This window comes from Anabas testudineus, chromosome 2, assembly GCF_900324465.2.
Source record: "Anabas testudineus chromosome 2, fAnaTes1.2, whole genome shotgun sequence".
Lineage (NCBI taxonomy): Eukaryota > Metazoa > Chordata > Actinopteri > Anabantiformes > Anabantidae > Anabas > Anabas testudineus.
In genome coordinates this window covers 4,910,863-4,934,291 of record NC_046611.1, presented here as the reverse complement: position 1 = coordinate 4,934,291, position 23,429 = coordinate 4,910,863, and the positions used below count along the sequence as shown (strand labels likewise).

Below are 23,429 nucleotides of genomic sequence, written 5' to 3'. Positions count from 1 at the left end.
CACACATGCACACATACGCATTTTTCCATTTGGGACGTGTGATGCGAACATTTCCATGTAAGGATTTATGTACTGTAATTTAGTAAACATTTCCATTCAGTGAGATGTTGCACATTGGACCAGCTAAAGGGAGTCTCATACACAGTTGGCACAAAGCTAGTTTGGGCAGTTTTTTTCTGCATGCAAGTGCAAAACCTTTAATCTTACTATATCTTAATATATTGCTGACATTGAACACTAGGATGTCTTTAGGGAACTGTTCAAGTTAATAAACCCTCTTTGTAGAGCCAAATCACAGTTTAGTTTGCTTCCACAGTATGCATTTTGGCTGTAGAGACAGTTGTCTTATAGCACAAGGTAAAGTTGGTTTTCAGACAGTAAAGTCTTTTTAACTTTCTGCCTTGCTGCTGCCATTGTTGAGGCTGAGTTTGTTCCAACAGGCCTGCTGTGAAGCTTAGCAGTTCAAAATTAGCTGGATGAAGTGTAGCGTTACAAACATGGATTACCTTGTTAGCGGTTTATGTCACCACTGAATCGATTAAGATAAAACTATCTGAGCCATTCTGAGAGGGTATTTTGGTGATCGCCGTGTTGGCAGTGGTTTAGCTCTCAGTAGTGAGGAGCAGTTCCAAAAAACGGAACTATCAGCATCATGGAATAACTTCAGTATTAAACATTTATGCTGCACAAATCCTAACGTGGCAAGACCTTGTTTTAACAACCACAATTAATCATTCATAAGCAGCAATGTGCAATTAATAGATTATTTATAATGCATTAAAATGGAGACGTGGGCACAGTTAAGGTTAATTTAAATTGTTAAATCATGCATTTGTTAATAACTCATCATTGTTCCTGTTCTAAAGGATTAATGCTAGTAGCAGAGAAAAGTATATGACAGTATGTTTGCATGTGCTCAACCTGTATGGTTTCAGACTCTGCTGTTATTTGTTCCTAAACCGTCAATAAATACTTTATGAAGGCTTTGTTCATGTGTGTCATCTAATAATAAGTATAACTATACAGCTTATTATTAATAAATACAATAATAGGGGCTTAAAATGTCATATTTTATATTTTAGTGTGTTGTAAAGTATTATTTATTTGACTACACACTGCATATAACTTCGAAATAGCTGTTCTAATAAAGTGTTTTGGTTTAAAAGCTGTGTACAGTTTTTGCAGACTTACTGTAATTAAGGAGGTGAACAGCATACAGAACTCTCCCTGTACACTCGCTGAGGCACATATACTGTATGTACCCTCTGCCCATCAGTGATCCCATACCTTCCTCTATCAATATGAAGTTTATCCAGAGTTTGTGTTTGCTAAACAATTCCATGGGGAGGAATTTAAGTAACTGACCTTGGTGGGGACTACTTTACACACATGGGCAGATACTGCGGCCAGTTAGGCCTTTTAGCCGGTGGCCATCCCAGACACAAATCCTCGCCCCCAGGCTTGTATTTATAAAATGCCAGGCCTTCTCTCTTGCTGCTTTTCCATCCATGGTTTCATAAAATGACATATGAGGTTCTATGTGCAAACAGCCCTTTGGGTATCCTCCTGCCTCCCACCCTCGGAGAGAAAGACAGCTTGAAATATGCCCTTTCTCCCTCCCTCTGCCCCTAAGGTGAGCTAGGATGCCGATCATGAATGGGGGCAAATAGTATTAAATCAGGGGGCACCCACAAAACAAAATAATCTGCATTTATATCTGCAGAGTTAGGTTACACGTGCCACTTCTATTTCTGGCCCTTGGATAAACACAGATTAGTCTACCCCACTGGACAGGGTTAATAGGAGCCTGTTCAGTGGGCAAGCACGACACCTCAAGGCTTGGCCTCACCGATCGATAGGAAACTTTGCTGCATACGTGCACAGTGGCATTACTGTACACAGGTATATACGTTGGTAGCAGCTGGCGACGTGTAATTGACTGTCAATGGACAAGTCTGCCACACTGGGGAGGTCTGTCCATGTAAGGAATGCTCTGCACATAGTCCTTTGTTTGTTTGTTTGTTTGTTTATGCATTCTGGGAGTTGGGCTGTGCTGATTGAAACAAACAGGCCACATATAGTAGTGCACAGTCCTCCAGTCAGGGAGTTATAATTCTCAGCACTGTTTTTGAGTCTAGCTCGAATTTCACATCTTTTTTTTAATGTTGCTTATCTGCAAAAGCTATTTTATATAGGTTTACCTTTAGGAAGCGTTTCTCCCCTGATATCATCATAAAGAGGTCTGTGTCAGCTGGACAGTAGCTGAACATGTGGCCTACAGCAGAGATACATTAAAAGATGATTGTAGCTACACTTTTATTTCCTCATGTGGGACTAAAATGGATCTTATCTCATCTTATTATGATGACAACACTGATGAAAATGTTGCTGCTGCTGCTGCTGGAGAAGGGCCGGGAACCACATCGTTTCACAAAGAAACACTGAAATGTTTCTGCAACTAAAAACCCAAAACCAATTTTTATTGGGGACAACAGAGAATAATGAATCTGCACATTCTCTTCAAGGCCAAACAAGTCCAGTATTTGTAGGCTGTGACTTTACTGGAAACACTGGGTCTGCCTGCATGGGAGATGTTCACCACATGTGATGCATTTCAGATTTTAGGGTTTAAGCTATTTCTGAAAAATGGTTATTTGTTGCTGAAAGGGGAGGATATCTGAATTATTTTTATTTCATTCTGGGTTAACGAGACTTATGAATCACAACCATGAAGCCTGCACAGATTAGATGTGGTGACAAAAAAAAGCAACTGGTCAAATATGATCTCCTTAAGACCCGTAAAAGAAAAGAGCTTTGACACTAAAGTACCATTCAGACTTCAGTATTCCCAGAACTTCAATTTCATATAGTTTTACTAGTTCCTGTTACTATTTTATATTCAATTTGCACCAAATAGTCTATTTAAAAATGTAGATTTATATTTAATGGCCAAAGAGGCACAACAGGCCTTCTCTCGAGCAGTCTTTGTATTTTGCCTCCAAAATATTAAGGTATTTAAAAGATGACATGAAAACTACATCTGACGTCTTCCTATTTTCCTAAATAATCCCTGATATGTGGCCCCGAGAGCAAACCTGGGAATTTGTAGGACCCAGCAGACCTCCCAGCCCCCGGCTTCACCTGTTCGCATGCACATTTCTTCCCCATTTTTTCACTTGGGATTGCCTTCCATCGCCCCATGATAATGACCAAAAACCTCATGCCTATAACAATGCTGTCGTACGCAGGCTGCAGCTTGCTGATCCTCTCCGCGTCTCTCGCCGGTGCCTCCCTTGCCGAGATGGTGTTCCGCTGCCCGAGCTGCACCGCGGAGCGCCAGGCGCTTTGCCCAAAGCTCACCGAGACTTGCGCGGAGATGGTGCGCGAACCGGGCTGCGGGTGCTGCCCCGTGTGCGCCCGGCAAGAGGGCGAGATGTGCGGCGTTTACACCCCGAGGTGCTCCACCGGTCTGCGATGCTACCCGACACCCGACTCGGAGCTTCCCCTGGAGCAACTGGTGCAGGGCCAGGGTCAGTGCAGGCGCAAAGTGGACACCGAGACGACCACTTACAGCCAGGAGCACCGGGAGCAAACCAGCGGTCAGTCCGTTTACTGGAAACGTGGTTTTCATCTATCAATTTTTAATGACACTGTCTAGACAGCAGTCTGAGGAGTAGTGTAGAAATAGTGCATTGTCATGAAGGGTGAAGGCTTCAGATCTGTGTAAAAGTTCTAGTGACCATTTTGCACTTTAGTGGTTGATTTGACCAAGATGGTTGGATTTATGGATTTAAATCTGGGTTTGCTTTGATGTGTGCAGTTCACCTTTTTAACGTTTATTGGATTATTATAAGCTCCTTTGGAAATGATTTTACACCAGCTGGAATCAGAATTCACCTCCAGACTTAGAAATAATCTAGAAGTTTGTACTGCCAGCACTTCTTCAGACCTAATGGTTCATTAGTAAACTGCTTACTGTTCACCTATTTTTCCTTGTTGCATGAGGCATTCGCACTCTCCTGTCAAACCCCTGCTATGTTGTGTTGCATAGACCTGCTTAAAGTGGTGTGCATGGGGAGAGAGCAACAAAAGGAACAAGTTAAGCTTAGCTATGCTCCGAACAGCTGGCTGTGCAGTCTTTCCCAACATCCATCCAAAAATCTGCCTTCAAAACACTGTAAAAGAGAATGAGGTAGTGGCCTGCAGAATTCCCAGAAGTTGTACCCAGTGGGATGGTTACAGAAAACATTATAGTATTGATGTTGACATTTCCACAGGGGAGTGGAGAGAAAGCAACAGGGAGAGAAAGAGAGAGAGCAGGAGGAATGCAGCATTGATTGGAAAAGTGGACTTTAGGTTTTGACCAGGAGTTACTATAAACTGCTGATGACTGGGAGGACATTACCGGGGGTGTCTACCTGGAAAATGAGGTGGATGTACTAACAGGGGGGATCACAATGAAGCTCCGCGCAACCTGGAGCAAGCAAGGCTCATGTGGTTTGTGTTTAAACAAAGACAGGTCACAGTGAAGAAGAAAAGTAAACAGCCCCGTTAATTGGCTGATTCCGAGGCTGCAAACAGTCCGTGAGTGTCCAGTGGAGCCAGCCAGGGTGTGATTTCTACTCATTTCCAAATCCATGCTTTGTCGGAGTTTACCTCCAGACTGACACGTTTATTTTGGCACTCAACTACTGGAACGTAGAGAAACTACCGGAGACAGCACTCATAGTCTGTAAGGACTCTCTAGCCTGCTGACAAAAGGTCAAAATGCTCCACAACACGTGGATGATTTAATAATCAGCCTGATAATGATGCTTATGTAACCTTTACTTTGAAAAGTTGATTTCTCCTTTTCAAACAATAACAGACGGTAATAAAACAGGGAGAGTTACATAAGCACAAAATGAGAACAAAATACATGGACACATCATGTAAAGGCTTGCTTGCAAGAAGCCAGTTTGTTAGATATCAGTGATTTTGTTCTGCAGCCTTTTGTCACTGTGCTTCAGCTTGCAAGTTGGAAGGTCTGTATGTAGCTGGATGTTTCTAAAAAAATGGTAAAAGCTTAGAAATTGGCTCTAAAGGTCGAATGCAGAGTTGTTTTGGATAAAAGCCTTGCTGCTGCAGATGGAAGAGTGATTTTTGACAAAGACAGAGCTAGAGAGTGTGACAGCGAGTGGAGTGTGCAGCTTTTTCAAGGCCAAAAAATGAGAGAAAAATATATTTTTCATCAAAGTGCAACTGAATAGACCTCCAAACTTCCCTTTTTTCTTGTGTCAGTTGGGATTCACCCGCAGAAATCTAGCGTATGAACTTCAGAATACGTTGACAGGCTGCACGAAGACTCGTTCTCTTTTATGCCTTTCAGTTTTTGTAATAAGACATTATACAGTTATGTTGATGATACAGATGGTTACTGTCAGTCTCCTGCTTTCATTTGGCCCAGTTTGAGAGTACACAAACTTGATTTCCTGTAATAAATTCTACTCAGATACACAGGAAAAAAGAGGAAGTAATGAAATCTCTGATAAAATCTGCTCACAGGGGCTGCTGGAAGATTGAGAGCAAACATTAACGTTCTGGCTGCTCTCCACTGCATTTTCTTTGTTCCAGGAATTAATCTGTGTATTAGAGATATGTGTCCAATACAATAATGAAGTAGCTGTAATCAGCTGAGCAGGGAGACCTGTGAATCATAGGCTCATTTGACACCATGGGCAAAAAACAAAAGATGAAATATTACAGCTGCTATATTTGGAGGTTTCTAAACCAACATCCTCACACCCTGTGTTGTGATGTGGCATATCCTATTCCAATCCCTTATCAATTAAACATGACACACTCCAACAAGCAACAGCAGCAGAGAGTTCACTATACGCCGTCAGAAGGGACATTAATACAGGTTTTTATTGAACCTCCCTTTCTGTCTTTACCTTCATTTTCTCTTCCCACATCTTTCTTACATGATCATTGTAGAGTTCGCATACTCTACAATGATCATGTAAGAAAGATGTGGGAAGAGAAAACCAAGGTAAAGACAGAAAGGGAGGTGGAAACAAAGCTCTCAGAGGAGGGAAACACACTGCAGGAGTGTGAATGGCAGATTACCAATTTGTGGAGGCTACAAATTCTGTTAAACTTTCTCATCATAATATGATGAACATATGTAAATGACTTAAAGCATGTGGTAATATGAGCTGTTTTTAATGAAACGTAATGGATGAAATGTACCGACACCACTTTAACTTTATTTTTTCTCCGGTCAAGACCACAGACAATTTGTGTTTGCTTTTTAAATTACTGAAGCAACCGATCACAGCATCATTAGCAATTCAAGAAGCATGTGACATATACTGCGTCGTAAATCTCTTAGAAATGCCTCCCCAGAGTGCACAGACTATTTGAAAATGTCTTAACTTTATTAAACTTGGGCCACAAAATCAACTCATGGCAGACTCACTTTAAAGTTAGCCTACAGTATAAGTGCATTCAGTTTTTAGGAAGATCAGTAAAACATTTGCTTGATTATTTAAACAGCTGCAGATTTATTTTGTTGACTACATATCTTCTCGCTGATGGTGACATGATCGTAAACATCTACTTTTTCTGTAGCTGCAAGGATGGAGTTACAGATAGAGACGTAACACTTCTAATTCAGCAAATAGCCTAATGTTTACAACTCAAAAACCATAGAGACATGCTGGAACATCAGAGCAAAAGAAGGGAAAACATGTTCTCTACTTACGTTTGCACACTCTAATGTCATTTCAGGCAAAACATTATCAACAAGATTTCGTGGAGTACAGAACATCCTGGAAATAAGATAGAAATTTGAAGGTGATGAGCCAGAGATGACTCTCAAATTGAAATCACCAGGATAAAATGATATTCTGCCTCTTAGAGTAATTATAGTGTTGAAGCAATATGTCTTGGAAAGAAAAATGAGCAATTTTAAGATTTTAATGACATAATAAACATATATTCTTATTTTAATTTCCTGCTTACAGCAGCAAAAAGAGTCCAAGATTCAAAACTAACATTCACAATTTTCCCATTACCCTCTCTGTTTATACACAGTATCATTTGATATCCTGCTCCCATAGAAACCTGGACCCAAATAAAAGTTCCTTTAATCCGATTGGATTGTTTTGACTGGGATCATACCATATATGACCTTGTGAGGGAACGAGTTGATTAACAAAGCCCAGGCACGGCACAGATTTGGTTGTTGAAATGTCACTTGAATGAGAAAAAGTGACTCGACAACAGTGGTGCTCATTCTTCACTGCACTATGAGGTCCCGTTAATGGGTTATTCCTGTTCACAGCAACCTTGTGTTTCAGTGTTAATGTTGCCAAGACTTATCTAGAAACAATCAGAAGGGAAATCAATACTGTTATAAAAGTCGGAAAATGAGCGGGGGACTCATTTTCCGACGGGGGGCTTTACTCTTGTGCGGGGGGCTTTACTCTTGTGCGGGGGGCTTTACTCTTGTGCCATCTTGTTGCTGAAATAACAATGTTAGCTAACAAGGGGCATTCCTGTGTACCTGCGGGGTTGTCCAGACGGAGCCTGCAGGACTGAAATAGCTCCCAGATAATCCCCCCACCCCAGGCTTCTCCAAAAACAGGGGCATTTGTGCCATCTTCCCCCAGGCATCAACTTAATGTGCATCCAGGCCCTGAATCTTCTCGTGCCTGTTGAGATCCAAAATAACTTCCAACCCTCCTTTTCGGCCAAGGGTGATTTAACCCTTTCATGCATAGTGGTCACTGGTCACAAGTAGCTGTCAGCGGACAGCTATTCAATGTCCATTTTCCTGTAAAGGCGTGGGTTTTAATTAACAGCCGCTTCAGCAGACCTTAGTCCACCAACCTGTAGGTTTCTACCCAGTGGCCAGAAGTTGCAACTGCAACTAAAAGTTCCTTGAACCAAGATGGCCTACAGAAAGTCAGACGAAAGGTTGATCATGGGAGGTACGCCTTGTCCATCCTTCTGTTCTACAATAGTAGACAGACTGATGTTATACATTTGGATAAGATACTTCTGTGTATCCACTAAACTGGACATCATGCATCAGCAGCTTTATTACAGCTTCAACGGCTGTGTTCTTGAAAATATTTAGTTTCTAGTTAAATTGAGTTTATTTTTGCATAATATTTATTGTAAAAACGATATTGTGTGCAGATTAGTTACAGTGTGAGTAATTATTGTTATGATATTATGTAAAGCAGTAGAAAACAAAAGCTTTGAAGGACAGTGTAGGATATTCTCTAATAGTCCAGCTGATTCGTATTTAGACGTTTAAACAGTTGATGTTCTAGATGTTACTCTAGGTTAACAAATGTTACAAATTTAACGAGAGGTGAGCAAAATATTACTGCCGACATCGACCTTTCTGACTCTTGCCAACTCAGATTTTATAAACTGACCTGAGTTAGGTACACTAAAGATACCATATTGGTTTTTAGTTTTGCCTCAAAAGGAGCATTTGGAGACTCATACAATTATCTTTTGTCATTTTCTTGTCTTTGGAAATATATTTTGAAACTGTATAAAAATGTCAAAACGTGTTAAAATGTTAAACAGCAATAAAACTCATTATATGTTCATACCTTTCGTACAATACAGTCTCATTGATCAGTTTGGCCCTCATCCTCCTCTGAACAATAAAGCTCGGCTGAAGCGTCCTCATGTTCTCCAGAGACACAATCCACACTTTCACACCCACCTTTTGAAGCGTAAGTGTGCAACAGGAAAACTCAGCCAAAAGTCATAGGAGTCAATTCAATAGTTGTGCCTTCCCCAGCATCGAAGGGATGCATCCTTTGGGAACCATGAATGTCCTCACAAAATTTCATGGTGGAGAGTTTTACTGCTCCCTGATGGTGCAGTAAAGAACAGGACTAGCCAAATATTTTCAACAAAAATACACACCTCTTTCCAAAATTGGTTCATGCATGTCTGTTGACTGCCTTAGGTTAACAAAGACATTTACACAACACAATATTCAATTTATGGCATTTACAATATGCAAGATGTGCTAATATACATCGTTCCCACATTATTAGGCTTTCAGGGCATTTATGTGAAGGGTTGTTTATTAGTAGCTGGTACTATGGATATAAAAGCTCACCAGTGGTGCTAGTAGTGAGTGAGACGCCTGGTCTTGGATGCGGCGGTGTGTACGTACGTGCCAGAGCCTGTCCAAAAACCTGCTTTTACATGACTGTTGCAGGCCAGAAAGCCTTGAAGGTAAACATATCTGCACTCTGCACATGCACTCTTGAGTTTAGGTTTGCAGAAAAACAGTCCCACAAGGGCTTGTAATGGATGAAGGACTGCAGCTACTCTGCACTGTAGCTTTCATCGTGGCACATGTGGCACATAACCTATTTCACACCTGAGCGTTATTAAGAGGCAAACTAGGAAGAAGTTTACTTTAAGACTTAGTTTTAGACATTGACAAAATTTAAAGGGGACAGTTCGGCTTTGGGGTAATATTGTACATAACCAGAATCAGAGGGGGGATTTTTTAATGTTTGTGTAGGCTGTAGATTAACTTTGTGTAAATGTATGTTTTTTGATGATCTTAGATTAGCTAAGCCCGGTCTTGACACAAATTGTAATGTAACCACTGACTTTCATTTAAATTTTGAACGTAATCCACAGAAAGGTGCTGCAGGACATTGGAAATCTTGTTTTCCTCATTTCATAGAAGCAACACAACTCCACCTGGTGTACTTGAAAACAATGTAGTTTGTTATTTTGTAAGTGAAAGTCAATGACATATTGTTTGTTTGTTGTTTATTTGACAATAAAACACAAATCTACATCGGCAGAAATGTGATGGAGCGAGAACGCTGGTGTGCTTTAAGGATCTTTTCCATTCTCCACGTCCTGGCCAAGTCTGCCATTTGCTCAGTTGACCAGAATCTGGACAATCACACATGACACCTCTGGCCTTCGTGCCATCTGGGAATTTGACATGGGTCATATATAGAGAGGAAGCCTCTCAGGCCATTGTGAGAGGATTAATTCAAGCAGTAGACTGGACAGTAGGCCTGCTGCTCTGTTGATACTGCTGATCCCCAGCCCACCGCTGTGGAGCGACTGGTGCTGCTGAGGCCTACTGCCCCCCAAAAGTGGGGTCCTGACCCTCTGTGTTTGTGTGTGTGTACATTCAAGGAGGAGATTGCAGCTTTTGCTGCTAATATATTGTCTGTCCGTGTGTGTCTATGTGTATTTCAGTGAACATCTCAGGTTTCCTCAGAAAACAGGGAGTGATGGTATTGAACTTGGATACTGTAGGGATTATGTAAGTCAGCAAAACAAAAGGCACCCCATCTGCTGATATTCCTGAGTCTTGTGTGTTTATCTCTTCAACATGCGTGTGCACACACACATATGAGCCCACACCTGATTTTAGTTGACCTTTGCCCCTTTTTTGCAGAGAAAGTTAGCCTTCAAAGACAGGCCAGTGAGAGCACGGTGGAGCGTCATAGGGGGAACTGAAGTCCAACAACACCAGATCTATCTGATGGCAAAAGGCGCCAGAACCTTGTTATTGCTTCGTTTGGAATTTCCTTTCTACCGTTCTCTCTTTCGCCTTTTGTAATCATATTCTACAACCGGATGTCAAAGCTACCTCTTGCAGAGAACAGGGAATGTCTCTCTAGTCCACCACCACCACCAGGAACACACACTCGCTTTCATTTTTGTCCTCCAAACACCTTTCCACAAGTCTGCGCGTTACAGCTTGGCCCTTATATAAGTCTGAACCATCTACTTACTGGCTGAATATTTGACCTTCTCTACTCTCTGTGCCATTTTCTTTTCTTTTATCAGAAATATTCCCTATTAGTCTGAGATGGGATCCTGTTTTTCTGATCATTTTAAATTCTATGTTCAACTTAGGAGTGGCACTCCTCTTCCACTCCCTGCCAATCAACCCTAAGTATGCTCTGTTGTCAGAAACAGCATGTTGGGTTGGACCTGATGGCCTCTCACATTGTTTGCTCCATCTGTTTGAAGAGAGAGTTTTTTTAGGTTGATGTTTAACAACTCCAAGGAGAGAAGGTACGGTCAGAGTCAATGAAAACTGCCTGGAGGAATCACTGGATGGCCACAGGGACTCTGCTGTTTGACACGGTTTAATAGGATGATCCAGAAATGCATTTGTTGTCAGCAGAGAGAACTTTGCCACATGACTTGATCTGAATTCCTTGTTTTTTAAGCGTTCTCATGTATGAAAACCACGAACAGTTGGCCTCTTTTTATTTATTGTTGTACAGGTGAAGAATTTGGCCTTGCAGATTTTTATCGACAACACTGAATTTCACATTATATCATCTTTTTAAAGCATTTTCAACCGTGATTATGACAATGTCTGCTTTAATCCATTGAGGAGGCCTTTTTAAAAATCCACTGTAGAAAACTGTAAAACTTTAACTGTCTGATTACATTAGCTTTAGAATTTATTTATCACCACTTTAACATCTGCTCATGAAACTCAATCACATTAGGTGGAAAAAAGAAACCATGGAAACCTGACTGTGACTAAAGTTCAGCAGTGGCCAACATTTCTAAGCCCGCAAGCTTGTTAACGGAGCTGCATGTGGTTCCTTCATTCTATGAGAAAGGAAAAGAGTTTGGTGACTCATTGATTGCTGATGTATTTCAGAACACTTCAGTGGTTTGGACATGTGAAAGCTCATTTTCTCCTCCAACATTAGCGAAAAACTCAATTTTGACAATGCAGAAAATTGGAAAAACAAAATAAATGTCCTTGCACAAAATATGATCTTAAATCAAATAAACATTAGGGGGTGAAAATGTTAACAATGCATGGCTGCGGGATCAATGTTGTGTGGACGCCTTAAATTGTGCCAAAATGAAAAGACAAAGATGCAATGTGGATGCCAGCTGCCAAAACAGTCAAGCTCACGCGCCAGCTTTTATATCCTGGAGGTGCCCAGGTGAAGTTAACAAGATAACCATCTTCCTTAAGTTGGCAGGTAGCGTTCAGAGTCAGCATCAGTGGAGGAGACATGAGAAAATGTAGAAAGTTTTATCGCCTATGATCCTCCGTTCCAAATCTTTCCATGTTCCCCTTTCCACTTTCCCAAGCCTCATTTTCCACAGCAAGCAAACACAAAGACCAAAAACATATTAAATTAACTTTGCATTTTCATCAAATTAGAAAATGTATTTGCTAATTTGATCACAAATTAATGTAAACTAACTAATTTCAATGGGTGCATATTAATGGACAGAATGTGGCTTTTTGAACGATTAAACATCTGCAACATGGACTGTAAGCATGATCTGAAGATAAAAGAGCTCTATTTGATAGGAAAAGCAGAAAGAAAAAGATTAATATGCCTTTTTTACCCTCCTCAAAGAGCTCAGACTGCACAGTCAGGGTCACCTCTGCAGCTGGGAGAAGTCCATCTAGCCATTTCCAAAAACCTTTTTAGCAGAACAGCCCACACACTTTGTCACTCTGAAAAATGATCTGTACAGTTCAGAGCTCATTTCTTCCCACTTCCAGCCTCTAAAAAGCCCAATCCATTACCACATTGATGGCAGGAGTGTGGCAGAGTGGCTTAGTGCACAGAGAGAGCGTCCTGAAAAGTCACAGGTTAAATGCATTTAGCTGCCAATGTGTCCATCAATGTGTCCTTGTTCTTCATATTAAAGCCTTTTCTTGCCCAATTTATTCTCTAACCTGCGGTTCATTTTTGTTGGCAGCACTTTGTTTGCAGTGTAAAATATGTTGGATATTTTTTTGACAATTAACTTTATTGATGCAGTAGAAAATTGGGATTGTTACATGGATTTTATGTGGTCTCTCTACAACCGCAGGTGAGGCTGTGGAGCCGCTGCCTGAACAGGGTGTGAGTGAGGTCCCGGTCGTGCGGAAGCCCAGTAAAGAAGCCACCTGGCTGGGACCCAAAGAGAGCGCCGTGCGCCAGCACAGACAGGAGATGAAGACCAAGATGAAGACCAACAAGGTGGAAGAGGTGAAACCCACTCGGCCCAAACAGGTGAGGAACAGGGAACAGACACCAGGTACAATACAAAGGACCCAGTCAGGTAATACTCGCAGTCACTGTGTGTGTGGCTGCTTTATCTGGATAAAGCGCTTGTTCTGTCTGACCAACAGTTCAAAACCACACACATTTTATCTGCTGAAGTTTGCTCTTTATAGTCTCCTCCCGACTGATCGAAGACAACATATCATGATTACGGGCACTTTGTAAATCTTCTATGCTCCTGTGGAGAATTAGCTTCTCAGAGCCAAGGCGTGACGGACCAAAGGAGCGCAGTGCTGCCTCCCTCTGGTGCAACAGCTGTTCATGTTTAAAAAGTATTTTGTTTCCATGTTTGAAGATGACTCAAAGAAGAGTTCATGCTAGATGTAGATGAATAGTAGTTGTTGTCGGTTCAAAGCAGTAAGCAACAACAATTCTGAGGTGATTATGGTACAAATCCAACGATTGTTATTCCATTCATCCCAATACCAATGCTTTCCATTCACAGCCATTATATTAAAAGACAAATTAAATACACCTAAGCTGTTCCCCACCATGGAGCTGGGACAGGTGAACTTTGGATATTTGTAACCATCATCATCATAAAAATCAATAACAGATTATTGCTGTACTGGAAATGTGTTTGTGTTTTATGTGCAATTTTATATTGTGTGTGAAAATGTTGCTGATTGGCTTGAAAATACATCTGTATCTTGGACATTCCTAAATTTACAAACTTGAAAAACTTGAAAAAAAACCTTGAATATAAAAATATAAAAGCTACATAAAATCTTGTCACACAAACCCGACACACACAGATGCTGCCATACAAGCCTGTAGACTTGAACATTTTTGCTGTATTTGCTGTTTTCAAGACTCAGTGTCAGCAGGAGCTCGACCAGGTACTGGAGCGAATATCCAAGATGCCCTTCAGAGATAACAGAGGTCCCCTGGAGGACCTGTATGCGCTGCACATCCCAAACTGTGACAAGAGGGGGCAGTATAACCTCAAACAGGTGAATCCAGGCATTTGAGGAATGAGGGTTGTAAGCAGAGTGTTGATAGAGAGGCACTTAATCACAGGCAATGATAAAATCATTTATTCATGTTTTCTCTATGTGTCAGAATAAAGTGATTTTCTGTTTGTTTTCTACCACAGCTACTACTGCAGATAAGTCATTTGTGTTTTATTTAAATCTCTTAAGAAAGCATTTTATTTCAATGATATCTATATAAATATGCACGAAATGGGATGTCATTGAAAAATGTGGAATATTTTTGCACAAACAATGATTGTGTATTTAGTCTAGTCATGTAAAATGACAATAAACGTGCAATAATACTCTAAAATACTATGATTTATGTTGCAGTGCAAGATGTCTCTCCACGGTCAGAGGGGTGAGTGTTGGTGCGTCAGCCCTCACACCGGCCGACCTATCCCATCAGCCCCCACTGTGAGGGGTGACCCCAACTGCAGCCAATATCTCAGAGAGCTGGAGTTGGAGCTCCCTGACATGGCCCAGATATAGTGTGGAACGAAAGTAAAAAAAACAAACTGTAAAGTACTTGGGAACAAAGAGCATCTGAGTAAGCTATATATTATCTTTGTGTGGGTATGTGTCTGTAGTTCTTTTGATGACATTTGCAATCTTAGCCACCAAAAAAGATTAAATGATAGAATCCAGCTTGCTGCGTAGCATGTATCTGCAGATTATTTTTAGAGGGAGCAGTAAAAATAAGACTCCTGCTTGTCACAGATAGTCAGTAGATGTCAGCTGGAGTGTCAGTGACTTTGCTTTCCTAACTGTGACTTTGCTCTGTTGTAAGTGTTTTGTACTGTATGTGTTGAAAAATGAAAAGTCTTCGACATATTTGATGTTTCTAGGTGTGTTTTTGTGTCCTAGCTTGTAGACTACTGTCACGCCTCATTCTATACTGTAGGCTTAGAGTACACCTGGCTTTTAATACACAGTATTAATGATGTAATGTAGTACATGTTCTGTGGGAGAACATGATGTTTAGACTGCCTAGTGATTAAAAGCTAATGCTATTAAAACAGTAGTTAGTTGAATGTGTGCCTGTGTTTTTATTAAAGACATTTTATTTCGTTTTTTTGGCCCCAATGTAGTGACTGAGAATCTTATCTTTAAAGTTCTCATTACCTCTACGGCGCATTTAAGCATCTTTCAGCTCAGCGTATGCCGTGCTACTATATAATTTGATTCATTCTGCACCAAATAGCTGAAAGGCTGAATGACTGGTAGCTGGTGAACATAGTGGAACCTTTGTAGTATGAGTGACAGATTGCTCTGGTTTCTATTCTATGCTAGTCCTCCCAAAGTAGTACTCCCCAAAATTAGAGCCATGGAAAGCAGGTTGAAAATCAGTGAAGCCACCCTTTAAGGTCCACAGGGGTTGGTGGAGACCAAAACAAAGCTAAAAAGAGGAATACTGGGCATAGAAAATGAGCAGCTCTGTTGTTACAGCTTCTTTCTGCTGCATCCAAGTAGCTAAAATAATCAGCTGTTCCAGTTCTGAAGTTCTTAACTTTTTACCTAATACCAATATTCAATATCTATGAGTTACACTGAAGCACATTTTGTTTCAAATACACCTGATCAGTGATGTTACTGCGGGTGTTTTGACGGCAGATGGAGACCTTCACATGGCATCTTTAACAGTACCAAGGTCACAGTGTTAGCAGTAGTAAAAACACAGCAACTGACTCATCAATTTACCATCTTGGCAGCGTTTACACATTTACAACAAAAGTGCAGATACAGGAAGTTTATTTAAATAGTGATTCGTCATTACAAAATAAAAATGGGTACATCAATTACACGCCTGATAAATATTTCACTATTATGTTCACATTGATATTTTAAAAATGAGATCCTGAAAGTGTCGCCGTGTTGTGTTTTACACGTGTGCTAGAATCAACAGCACGAGAGAGGTGTTTTATTGGGATGAAAAGGCTGATGAGCCCCTGTCAAAGCTCTCCTAACATCACAAAATAGTGATTAGGCAATGTCAGAGATTATAAGAGTCATATTATAACAAGAAAAACAGGATCTTAAGCATATTTTGAACTATACAACAAAAATATTTGTCCTCTGTCATCTTACACCCACTGGACTGGAAGATCATGATAATCTTCATGAAACTGGAAACCATAAAAACAAAAGAAATCTGTCAGACCACATCCACTCTTCAAATAGTTTTCTTCTTTTGTGCTGGAGCGTCTCGCATTCAACAACACAATGGATTCACATGCAAATAAGAATTCAAAGTGGCATCGAGCAGAAGGCACTTGAATTTACATACAAACTTAGCGACCTTGCTCCTCGCAGGATAAAGGACCCGATGAACCCTGAGTGCGAGTCTTCATCGGCCAACAGATTTGCCTGTATGGTGGCAGTGAGGACCATGCACATGGAAAAATAAACAATGCAGGCTTTTGCATACGATTTGTGTGCGAACTGTGAAGGACGGTACCTTGGATAAGCTGGGCTTGAGGGATCTGAAACCATAGCTTTTTGAAGAAGAACTATGAGGGCAGCAACGGCACATAGAGCACACACACACACGCGCACACACACTGTAGGTACATTGAACAACAGTAGATGCAGTTGTCTCGAAGGGCTTTTTAAAAGGACGGTTTCAAATATCTAACATTTGACAGAGCAATACAGTACATTTGCTTGAGGGATGCATTTTATCCAGATTGCTGTTTGTTTGTCTGAAACATGAATTTGAATAAATCAATTAAATGGCCATAAATCCAGCTGAACAGTGACTACTAAGACATACAAGGCGAATTTGATAGCATCAAAATAATGTTTTTTTACATTTGGACAGAACCAGGTTAGCTGTCCCCCCTTGTTTCCAGTCTTTATGCTAAAGCTTCAGCTTCATATTTAATGGACTCATATGAGCGTGGTATCAGTCGTCTCATCTACTGCAGATTTACGGATATGGCTCTACTTTACGAAAATAGACAAACAATTCTGTGAGTTTATGCTGAACGCACAGTGATAGCTATCATGCTGACATGGAAATGGTGTATGAAATGGCTTTCAGCTGATTCTGCATGTCTCCGGCCCACCGCCTAGCTGGTTTTTAGCCATCTGATAACCTGACCGGAACCCTGCAGAACACATCTCCCCTTTTCCTGCTTGACAAAGTATCCTACACATAGCATATTAGGTTGAGGGCAGGACTAACTCATTCGCACGATTAACAATTAATAAAACATTGCTAATTTAGATGAGAACTGACTCACTTTTTGACAATGTCGCCTATTGTCCTTAAACGTTTAGCCACATTTGAAACATGTCTTGTCTTAGAATTTCTTGGAGTACATTTAGCAATATATAACTCGCACCCAGTCTCACTACACAACATGTAATCAATATTATACAAATATATAGAATTCTCAATCATCTATGGATATAAACAGATGAGGTGACCTTTAAACATAGTACACAGACAGAGGGAAGCCAAAGTTAAGACCTACATGTGCAGATTTAACTTCCCTTTGAAAAAACAAAAACCTATAATGCAGTCCATCACACCTGATCATATATATTTATATATATGTATATAAGCATTAGTGCCACATTTTCCTTATCAACAGTCATTAAGTGTGCTAGCTTGATTGGCAGGTTTTAAAAAGAACAGGGCACAACAAGTATAACTGGTTCAACTCTCATTCGTTGCTGTTGCTGCTGTTGTCGAGATCTTTGCACTGCAGGTCCCCTGCAGAGTAATTAATGCCAGGGATTCTCATCCCAAACCGGTCAACGCACCAGCAGATCCCTCTTTTTCGCCCACGAGATGGCTTACACTGCAGGTAAAGAACGGTTAGAAAAGGATGAGAAGCTGAATGAGTAATATCTTGGACTTGATCTCTGCCTTTAGACCGAAATACACAAGCGGATGAGAAATAATATCTGATTTGCTAGTCAACTGAATAAATAACATGACATGAAAGGATTTATCCATACCTGTTTGCGCTTGAAAAAGCCCTTCTTGTCACAGTTGGGGATGTAGAGAGAAAGAGCCATGACCCGAGAGGTGTCCTTCATGGCTTGAATGAGATTATCCAGTCTTCTCCTGCAGGGCCCCTACACACAAAGACACATGTGTGACTGCTACTATAATCGCAAATGTGTGGTTTTGTGCACCAGAGTTAAGAATTAGGGTTCACAGTGCCTTCAGAAAGTGGGAAGACCTTTCACTAAAGAGAACGGCTTATTCACCAATATCCTAGTCATATATGGTTTAGAGGATTGCTCCAAATCATGATCACTGAAGCAAAACCTCCCCCAGTTTTTCATTCCGGTATGTCATTTTCTAATCTCTACTTCACTTACCAACTCAGGCTCCAGTTTATCCAGGATTACTGGTGAGAACTCCTTGTTGGGGGCAGGTCCCCGCCTGGCCAGCTGATTCCTGCGGTCGTTGGCGTGCTTCCTGGCCAGAGCTTTCTGACTGCTGATGAAGTCTCTTCCATATAAGGCCACCTTGGTTTGGGGCAGCACTGACTCAGGGACGGGTAGCAGGTCGTCATCGTGAGAGTCGTCTGCTGGAGAGGACAAACACAGAGAGAGAGACGGAGAGGGGGAGGAGGGTCACTTATCACTATCACCATTAATGATGCCCTGTGGGCTTTTCTTGTAAACACCAAGTTATATTTACATTCAGTGTTCCTCACCAAAATACACTGTGTAAGAGCATCTGTGGAGGAGCGGAGTGCATAAAACATTTGCAGAGCTGATTTGCTTGAACTTCTTAACAGCTGCGTTGTTTACATTCACAAAAATATTAGTTGTTTTTTTTGCTAGTGCAATGTTGGTGTGTTGTCATTGACAACTGTGATCCGTGGACAGGTGTTTAATGGGTAGATACGCAGAAACTCCTAATTAAATTTAAATCATGGGCATTACTCCATACATTATTATAAGCAAAGGGATTACAGAATAAAAACACAATTAAAAAAGCTTGAACAAGAAAGCATACAGAAAAAGTGCAGCTGCAGTTAGTTCGAGCTTGATTCATACAGGATTACTATCATCAGAGAAATGTCTTCACCACAGTATGGTCAGTAATTTACACCGGAACCTCACAAATTACAGACATGGCAGCATTAAAACAACCAATGATACCCAATTATTACAAACAACTTAATGTCCACAGGTGTAATATTAGTCCTGTGCGAACAGAGCTTTTTCTGTTGCCTTCAAAAGTGTGTTTGAAGAAGCGTCAAAATCAAAAGCTCTATGATTGCTCCCACCTGGAAATGTATCTATTTGACTGTCTAAAAATAAAAAGTAAAGCTAAACTTACGAGGGGACAGGACAGGAGCATCAAATTTGGAAACGTCACAACACGATGTGATTATTTCACAGCACCAACTAAATGCTTATTTAGCATAGTTAGTGGCTGCTGGCCAGGTTCAGATTGGATGCGTTGACATACGGGACAACACAGCCTACATTTATGGCAAGTTAGGTTGCCAGTTTGGGGTATATGCAGACCAGGGGTTTTAAAACTTTTATAGCCAGTGACCTAAATGAGATATTTAGTCTCACCCTGGCACCCAGGCTCATGAAAACATGCTATTACACTTGTCATGTGGCAAGCCACCAGAAACAGCCGCAGCCCATTTTGGGTCCCAACCCCCACAGAAGCCCTCATGTTCATGCATCTTTTCATCTGTGTAAAAAATACTGCTCTTTGCTAAATTTTGGTGAGTTGCACACAGTCACACAAACCCAGCACTCGCCCCCTCCCTCGTCCCACCTTCTATTCATGCGACCACAGCGACTGTGTCGGGACCAGAGCGAGCGGCTGCGGCTTGCTTTCCTAAAAGCACTTTAAACTGATATTTCTCTTCATTTATAGCTTTAAACATGCATTAGCCTTGTATGTGTCCTAAGCCACAATTGGCCTATTTCCACTGCTGTGTCACGCACTTGTGCCTTGTCATTTTGGCAGATTGCAAACTCTGCATATAAACCCCTCCATTTCTGCACTGACGTGATTGCTAAGCTACTAAACTAAGTGGGCGGTGAAACAAGGTCACAGCCTCAATGCAAATTATGCTTAAATTCTCCCAATCCCCTCCACCCCCAGTGACGATGATGAGGATGCAAATGATGTCATCTGTCCCCATAATGACAGATTCTTGGAAAAAGTAAGAGAGATTCCCTCCAGTTTCCTGCTGACACTTTTTTCTCTTAAGAGAAAGCTGACGCAGATCTGCAGCCAGTGTACATCCAATCAAGTCTTCACTTGCTAATCCTTGAGCTCGTCTAATCTGACCTGTGCTGACTGATCATGTCTTTCTTTTTTTCTCTTTCTCTATCCTTGAATGACACTTTGTACCATTATTTCTTTAACACATGATGAATGTGCCAAATACTCGACATGGACACCTGTGCAGTGGTGCATTGATGAAGTGCTAAAGCTGTGCATTGTTTATGTTTAGCAGGTCTTAAAAATGCACATTTAACATTTTAATAACTACGTATGTATGCACGGACCTTTTTGGCTCATTTTGTAAATTCTCAACTGCCTATAAAATGTCATTGATGTGGAGTTAAGGGAGAAGCTGGCTGATGGGCAGACAGACGGGGGATCAGTAACCCACGCTCAGCCTGCATTCTGCTGAATCACTGCACAGCCTGAGCCTGCCTGCACTGCCAAGACGGAGAGAGGTAGGGTAGAGCACAGGGAGGGGGAAGGGAGGTAGGAAAAGAGAGGAGCGGGGAGACAGATGAAGAGACCTGGGTGGGAGGGAGCAGAGGATGGTCTGGGAAAGGGGCGATGAACACAGGGTTGGGTTATTTTTTTAATTATACAACAGTTTCTCACATGTTGAGTTGCTCTAAAAGTTGATATTGTCTTACGCTGGCTGTGTAAAAGTAAAAGTGCAAACTGACAAACCACAACATTTAACGGTTAAAAATATAACCTGGATCACAAAACCACTAACGACAACGACAATGTTCAGCTATAGAAACCATTCGGCTCAGCTCACTGAAGTTTAACACAGCTATTGGGTTATGTATGTTTCCAGAATATCTTTGCTTCTACTGTATAGCTCCAATCTGCAGGAAAATAAAACACATCAGAATGGAAAAGTCGGGGTGGGGGTGGGGGGCAGAAGAAGAGTGTGGAAAAGATGAAGAGAGACAGTAGCCAGGCCAGGAAAGAGGAGAAGAGGCACTGTGGTGGGAGAGAATAAAGAGACGGAGACAAAAAGCTGTCTTAGGTGTGGGCAAAGGAACAGGTGGTGTCCGAAGAAAAGTGGAGAGGAAGTGACAAAAGAAAAGCCAAAGACAAAAAGGAAAGAAAAAAAGACAGAAGACAGATTGTAGAGGATGTGAACTGGGTAAAATATGACTTCACACCTTGAACACAGTCTGTGTGAGGGCCACAAGCCAACATTTCCCACAAAGCTCTCCTCAGTGCTACCCAGCAGACACAGTGACTGTCCCTGAACTGCCATTCAACGGAGCCAAAAAGGAGCCTCGCACAGCACCACCTGTAATCATCTCCCTTGTTTTATGTCGGCTGGGGGGCCCCGAGGCGATGGGCCACTCACACGAAACCTACTGATTTACAGCCTGCAGCCCCACAAGGGCCTTTCAAGCCGAGATGATAGGTTGATCGGTACTCTGCACCAATTGTTGACAGAGTTCACAGGGTCAAGGCACACGGGGGCTTTTGACTGGTGTGCCTCGCTAATGACCAACTGCTCTACACAGAACCAGGAGCTGAGTCACATCAGCCTCGCTGGCTGGCTTGAGAAGAGACAAGTAGACGGAGCAGAGCACCCAAACCCAAATCACCATCTTGTCTCATGCTTAGAAAATATAAAAGAAATTCATAGCGTAGGTTTTGGAGCAGGGTTTTATGGCAGGGTGTGAAACAGTCATTGACTTTTGGCCTGGTGATTATAATCTGGACGTCATTTTTTCCCCCTTTTGCACTGCAACACTGGCTGACTCTGTGTGTGTCACTTGTGGGCTTCATTAAAATTCCTGCATTGACAAGGGAGGAGTAACATCTTTATCCAGCTGTTTGCTATTTATTTCCACCAGCGCCCTTTAGATCTTCAGCTGACGCATAATTTCTGCAATGCAAATGCAACAGAAACATGGTCAGAGTTGACATACAGGTCTATCACAGACGAATGATTAATAACCGAGGAGCATAGTGGTGTTAAACCTCTGTAGAGGGGAAATAAGATCAAATAAGGTTCATTATAATGACTAAACATGACGCTGCCACCAACCGGTGACTCATTTCATGTGGTTATTTAATCTCCAAGTTAAAGGCAGTCATCTCTCCGCCTGCCTACCTTTGGACGGATGCAGCAGTTTGAACATCTTCTCGTTCCTGCACACCCCCCGGCCGTGCAGGAGCGCATGCAGCGGCTTCTCCTCGCCATTCTTGGGCAGGCAGCGGAGCCCGCGCGTGCACGGCCCGGTGTACACACCGCACGCTTGGCCCTCCTCGAGCGCGCACGTCAGGCAGCAGCCGCAGCCGGGCTCCTTCACCAGCTGGCACCCCACCGGCACCGGCGGACACATGGACAGGGTCTTCTGATCGCACGGCTCGCACGGCACGTACGACGCGCCGCAGCCGGTCATGCTCAACAAGGGAACCACCAGGAAAGAAACTCTCAGCAGCATAGTGCGCTTCTTGTCTAAACTACGGGGTATTGGACCGAACGATTATCCGCGTTTATCAACTCGACTTGATGTTGAATCCTTTCTTCGTAAACAGGTTGAGTCTAAACATCAGAGGAGTGTTTGCTGTTGCATCCACAGGTGCCTTGAGCGCTCAAGTCCCAAATGTTATAGCATCCGATGCTCGCAATCCACAAAGCCCCCGCTCCCCCCGCGCTGTCCTTCAACCTTGCAGTCTACCAATATATAGAAAAAGATCAGAAAATATCCAGGCACCACGTATGTCTCACTTCAGTGATGCCCGGTGTCGTTTACGCGCAGGCTCGTCCTCTCCAAATGAGACTTCTTCCCGCTGCCGCTCTCCGCAGGTTATTTTACCCGCACGGTTTGTGAGGAGAATGTATAATCAGTGGCTTTGAGCTTGCCTTTTAAAAAAGAAACTGCCAGAGGCGAAGCCTATAACGATGGGTATGTCAAACAACTTTTGGAGGGGGAGGCGCACTTGTCAACTCCGTGCGCTGCTGCGATGCTGATTTCACAGGGCGGGTGCTGGCATGTCTCCAGATCTGCCAGATACGAGACGATGCTGCTGAAGGCGACAGAATAAGACCTTTTCTCTCTCCCTCTCTGCACAGTGGCCACACTCCCAACTTCTAAACACAATATATTCTTCATTGTTTAGTTGTTTGTG

The 23,429-nt window shown here is 42.0% G+C and overlaps 2 protein-coding genes across 3 annotated transcripts; one reads left to right on the top strand and one right to left on the bottom strand.

Annotated features, from left to right (window-relative positions):
• Positions 1 to 3,161: 3,161 nt before the first annotated feature.
• igfbp2a (insulin-like growth factor binding protein 2a) lies at positions 3,162 to 15,108 on the top strand. Its single transcript, XM_026361250.1, has 4 exons — positions 3,162 to 3,599; positions 12,868 to 13,049; positions 13,913 to 14,053; positions 14,408 to 15,108. The coding sequence occupies exons 1-4, from the start codon at positions 3,200 to 3,202 to the stop codon at positions 14,564 to 14,566; spliced, it is 882 nt and encodes a 293-aa protein (XP_026217035.1). The 5' UTR covers positions 3,162 to 3,199; the 3' UTR covers positions 14,567 to 15,108.
• A 701-nt stretch (positions 15,109 to 15,809) lies between these two features.
• On the bottom strand, positions 15,810 to 23,193 carry igfbp5a (insulin-like growth factor binding protein 5a). Of its 2 annotated transcripts, none has more exons than XM_026362938.1 (4): positions 22,408 to 23,193; positions 18,413 to 18,621; positions 18,044 to 18,163; positions 15,810 to 17,883 (listed from the first exon to the last, which is right to left on the bottom strand). In XM_026362938.1, the coding sequence occupies exons 1-4, from the start codon at positions 22,739 to 22,741 to the stop codon at positions 17,746 to 17,748; spliced, it is 801 nt and encodes a 266-aa protein (XP_026218723.1). In that variant the 5' UTR covers positions 22,742 to 23,193; the 3' UTR covers positions 15,810 to 17,745. The 2 variants fall into 2 exon arrangements, with proteins under 2 accessions (XP_026218723.1, XP_026218722.1); XM_026362937.1 differs by having other exon boundaries at positions 18,413 to 18,624; positions 22,408 to 23,189.
• Between the last annotated feature and the right edge of the window lie 236 nt (positions 23,194 to 23,429).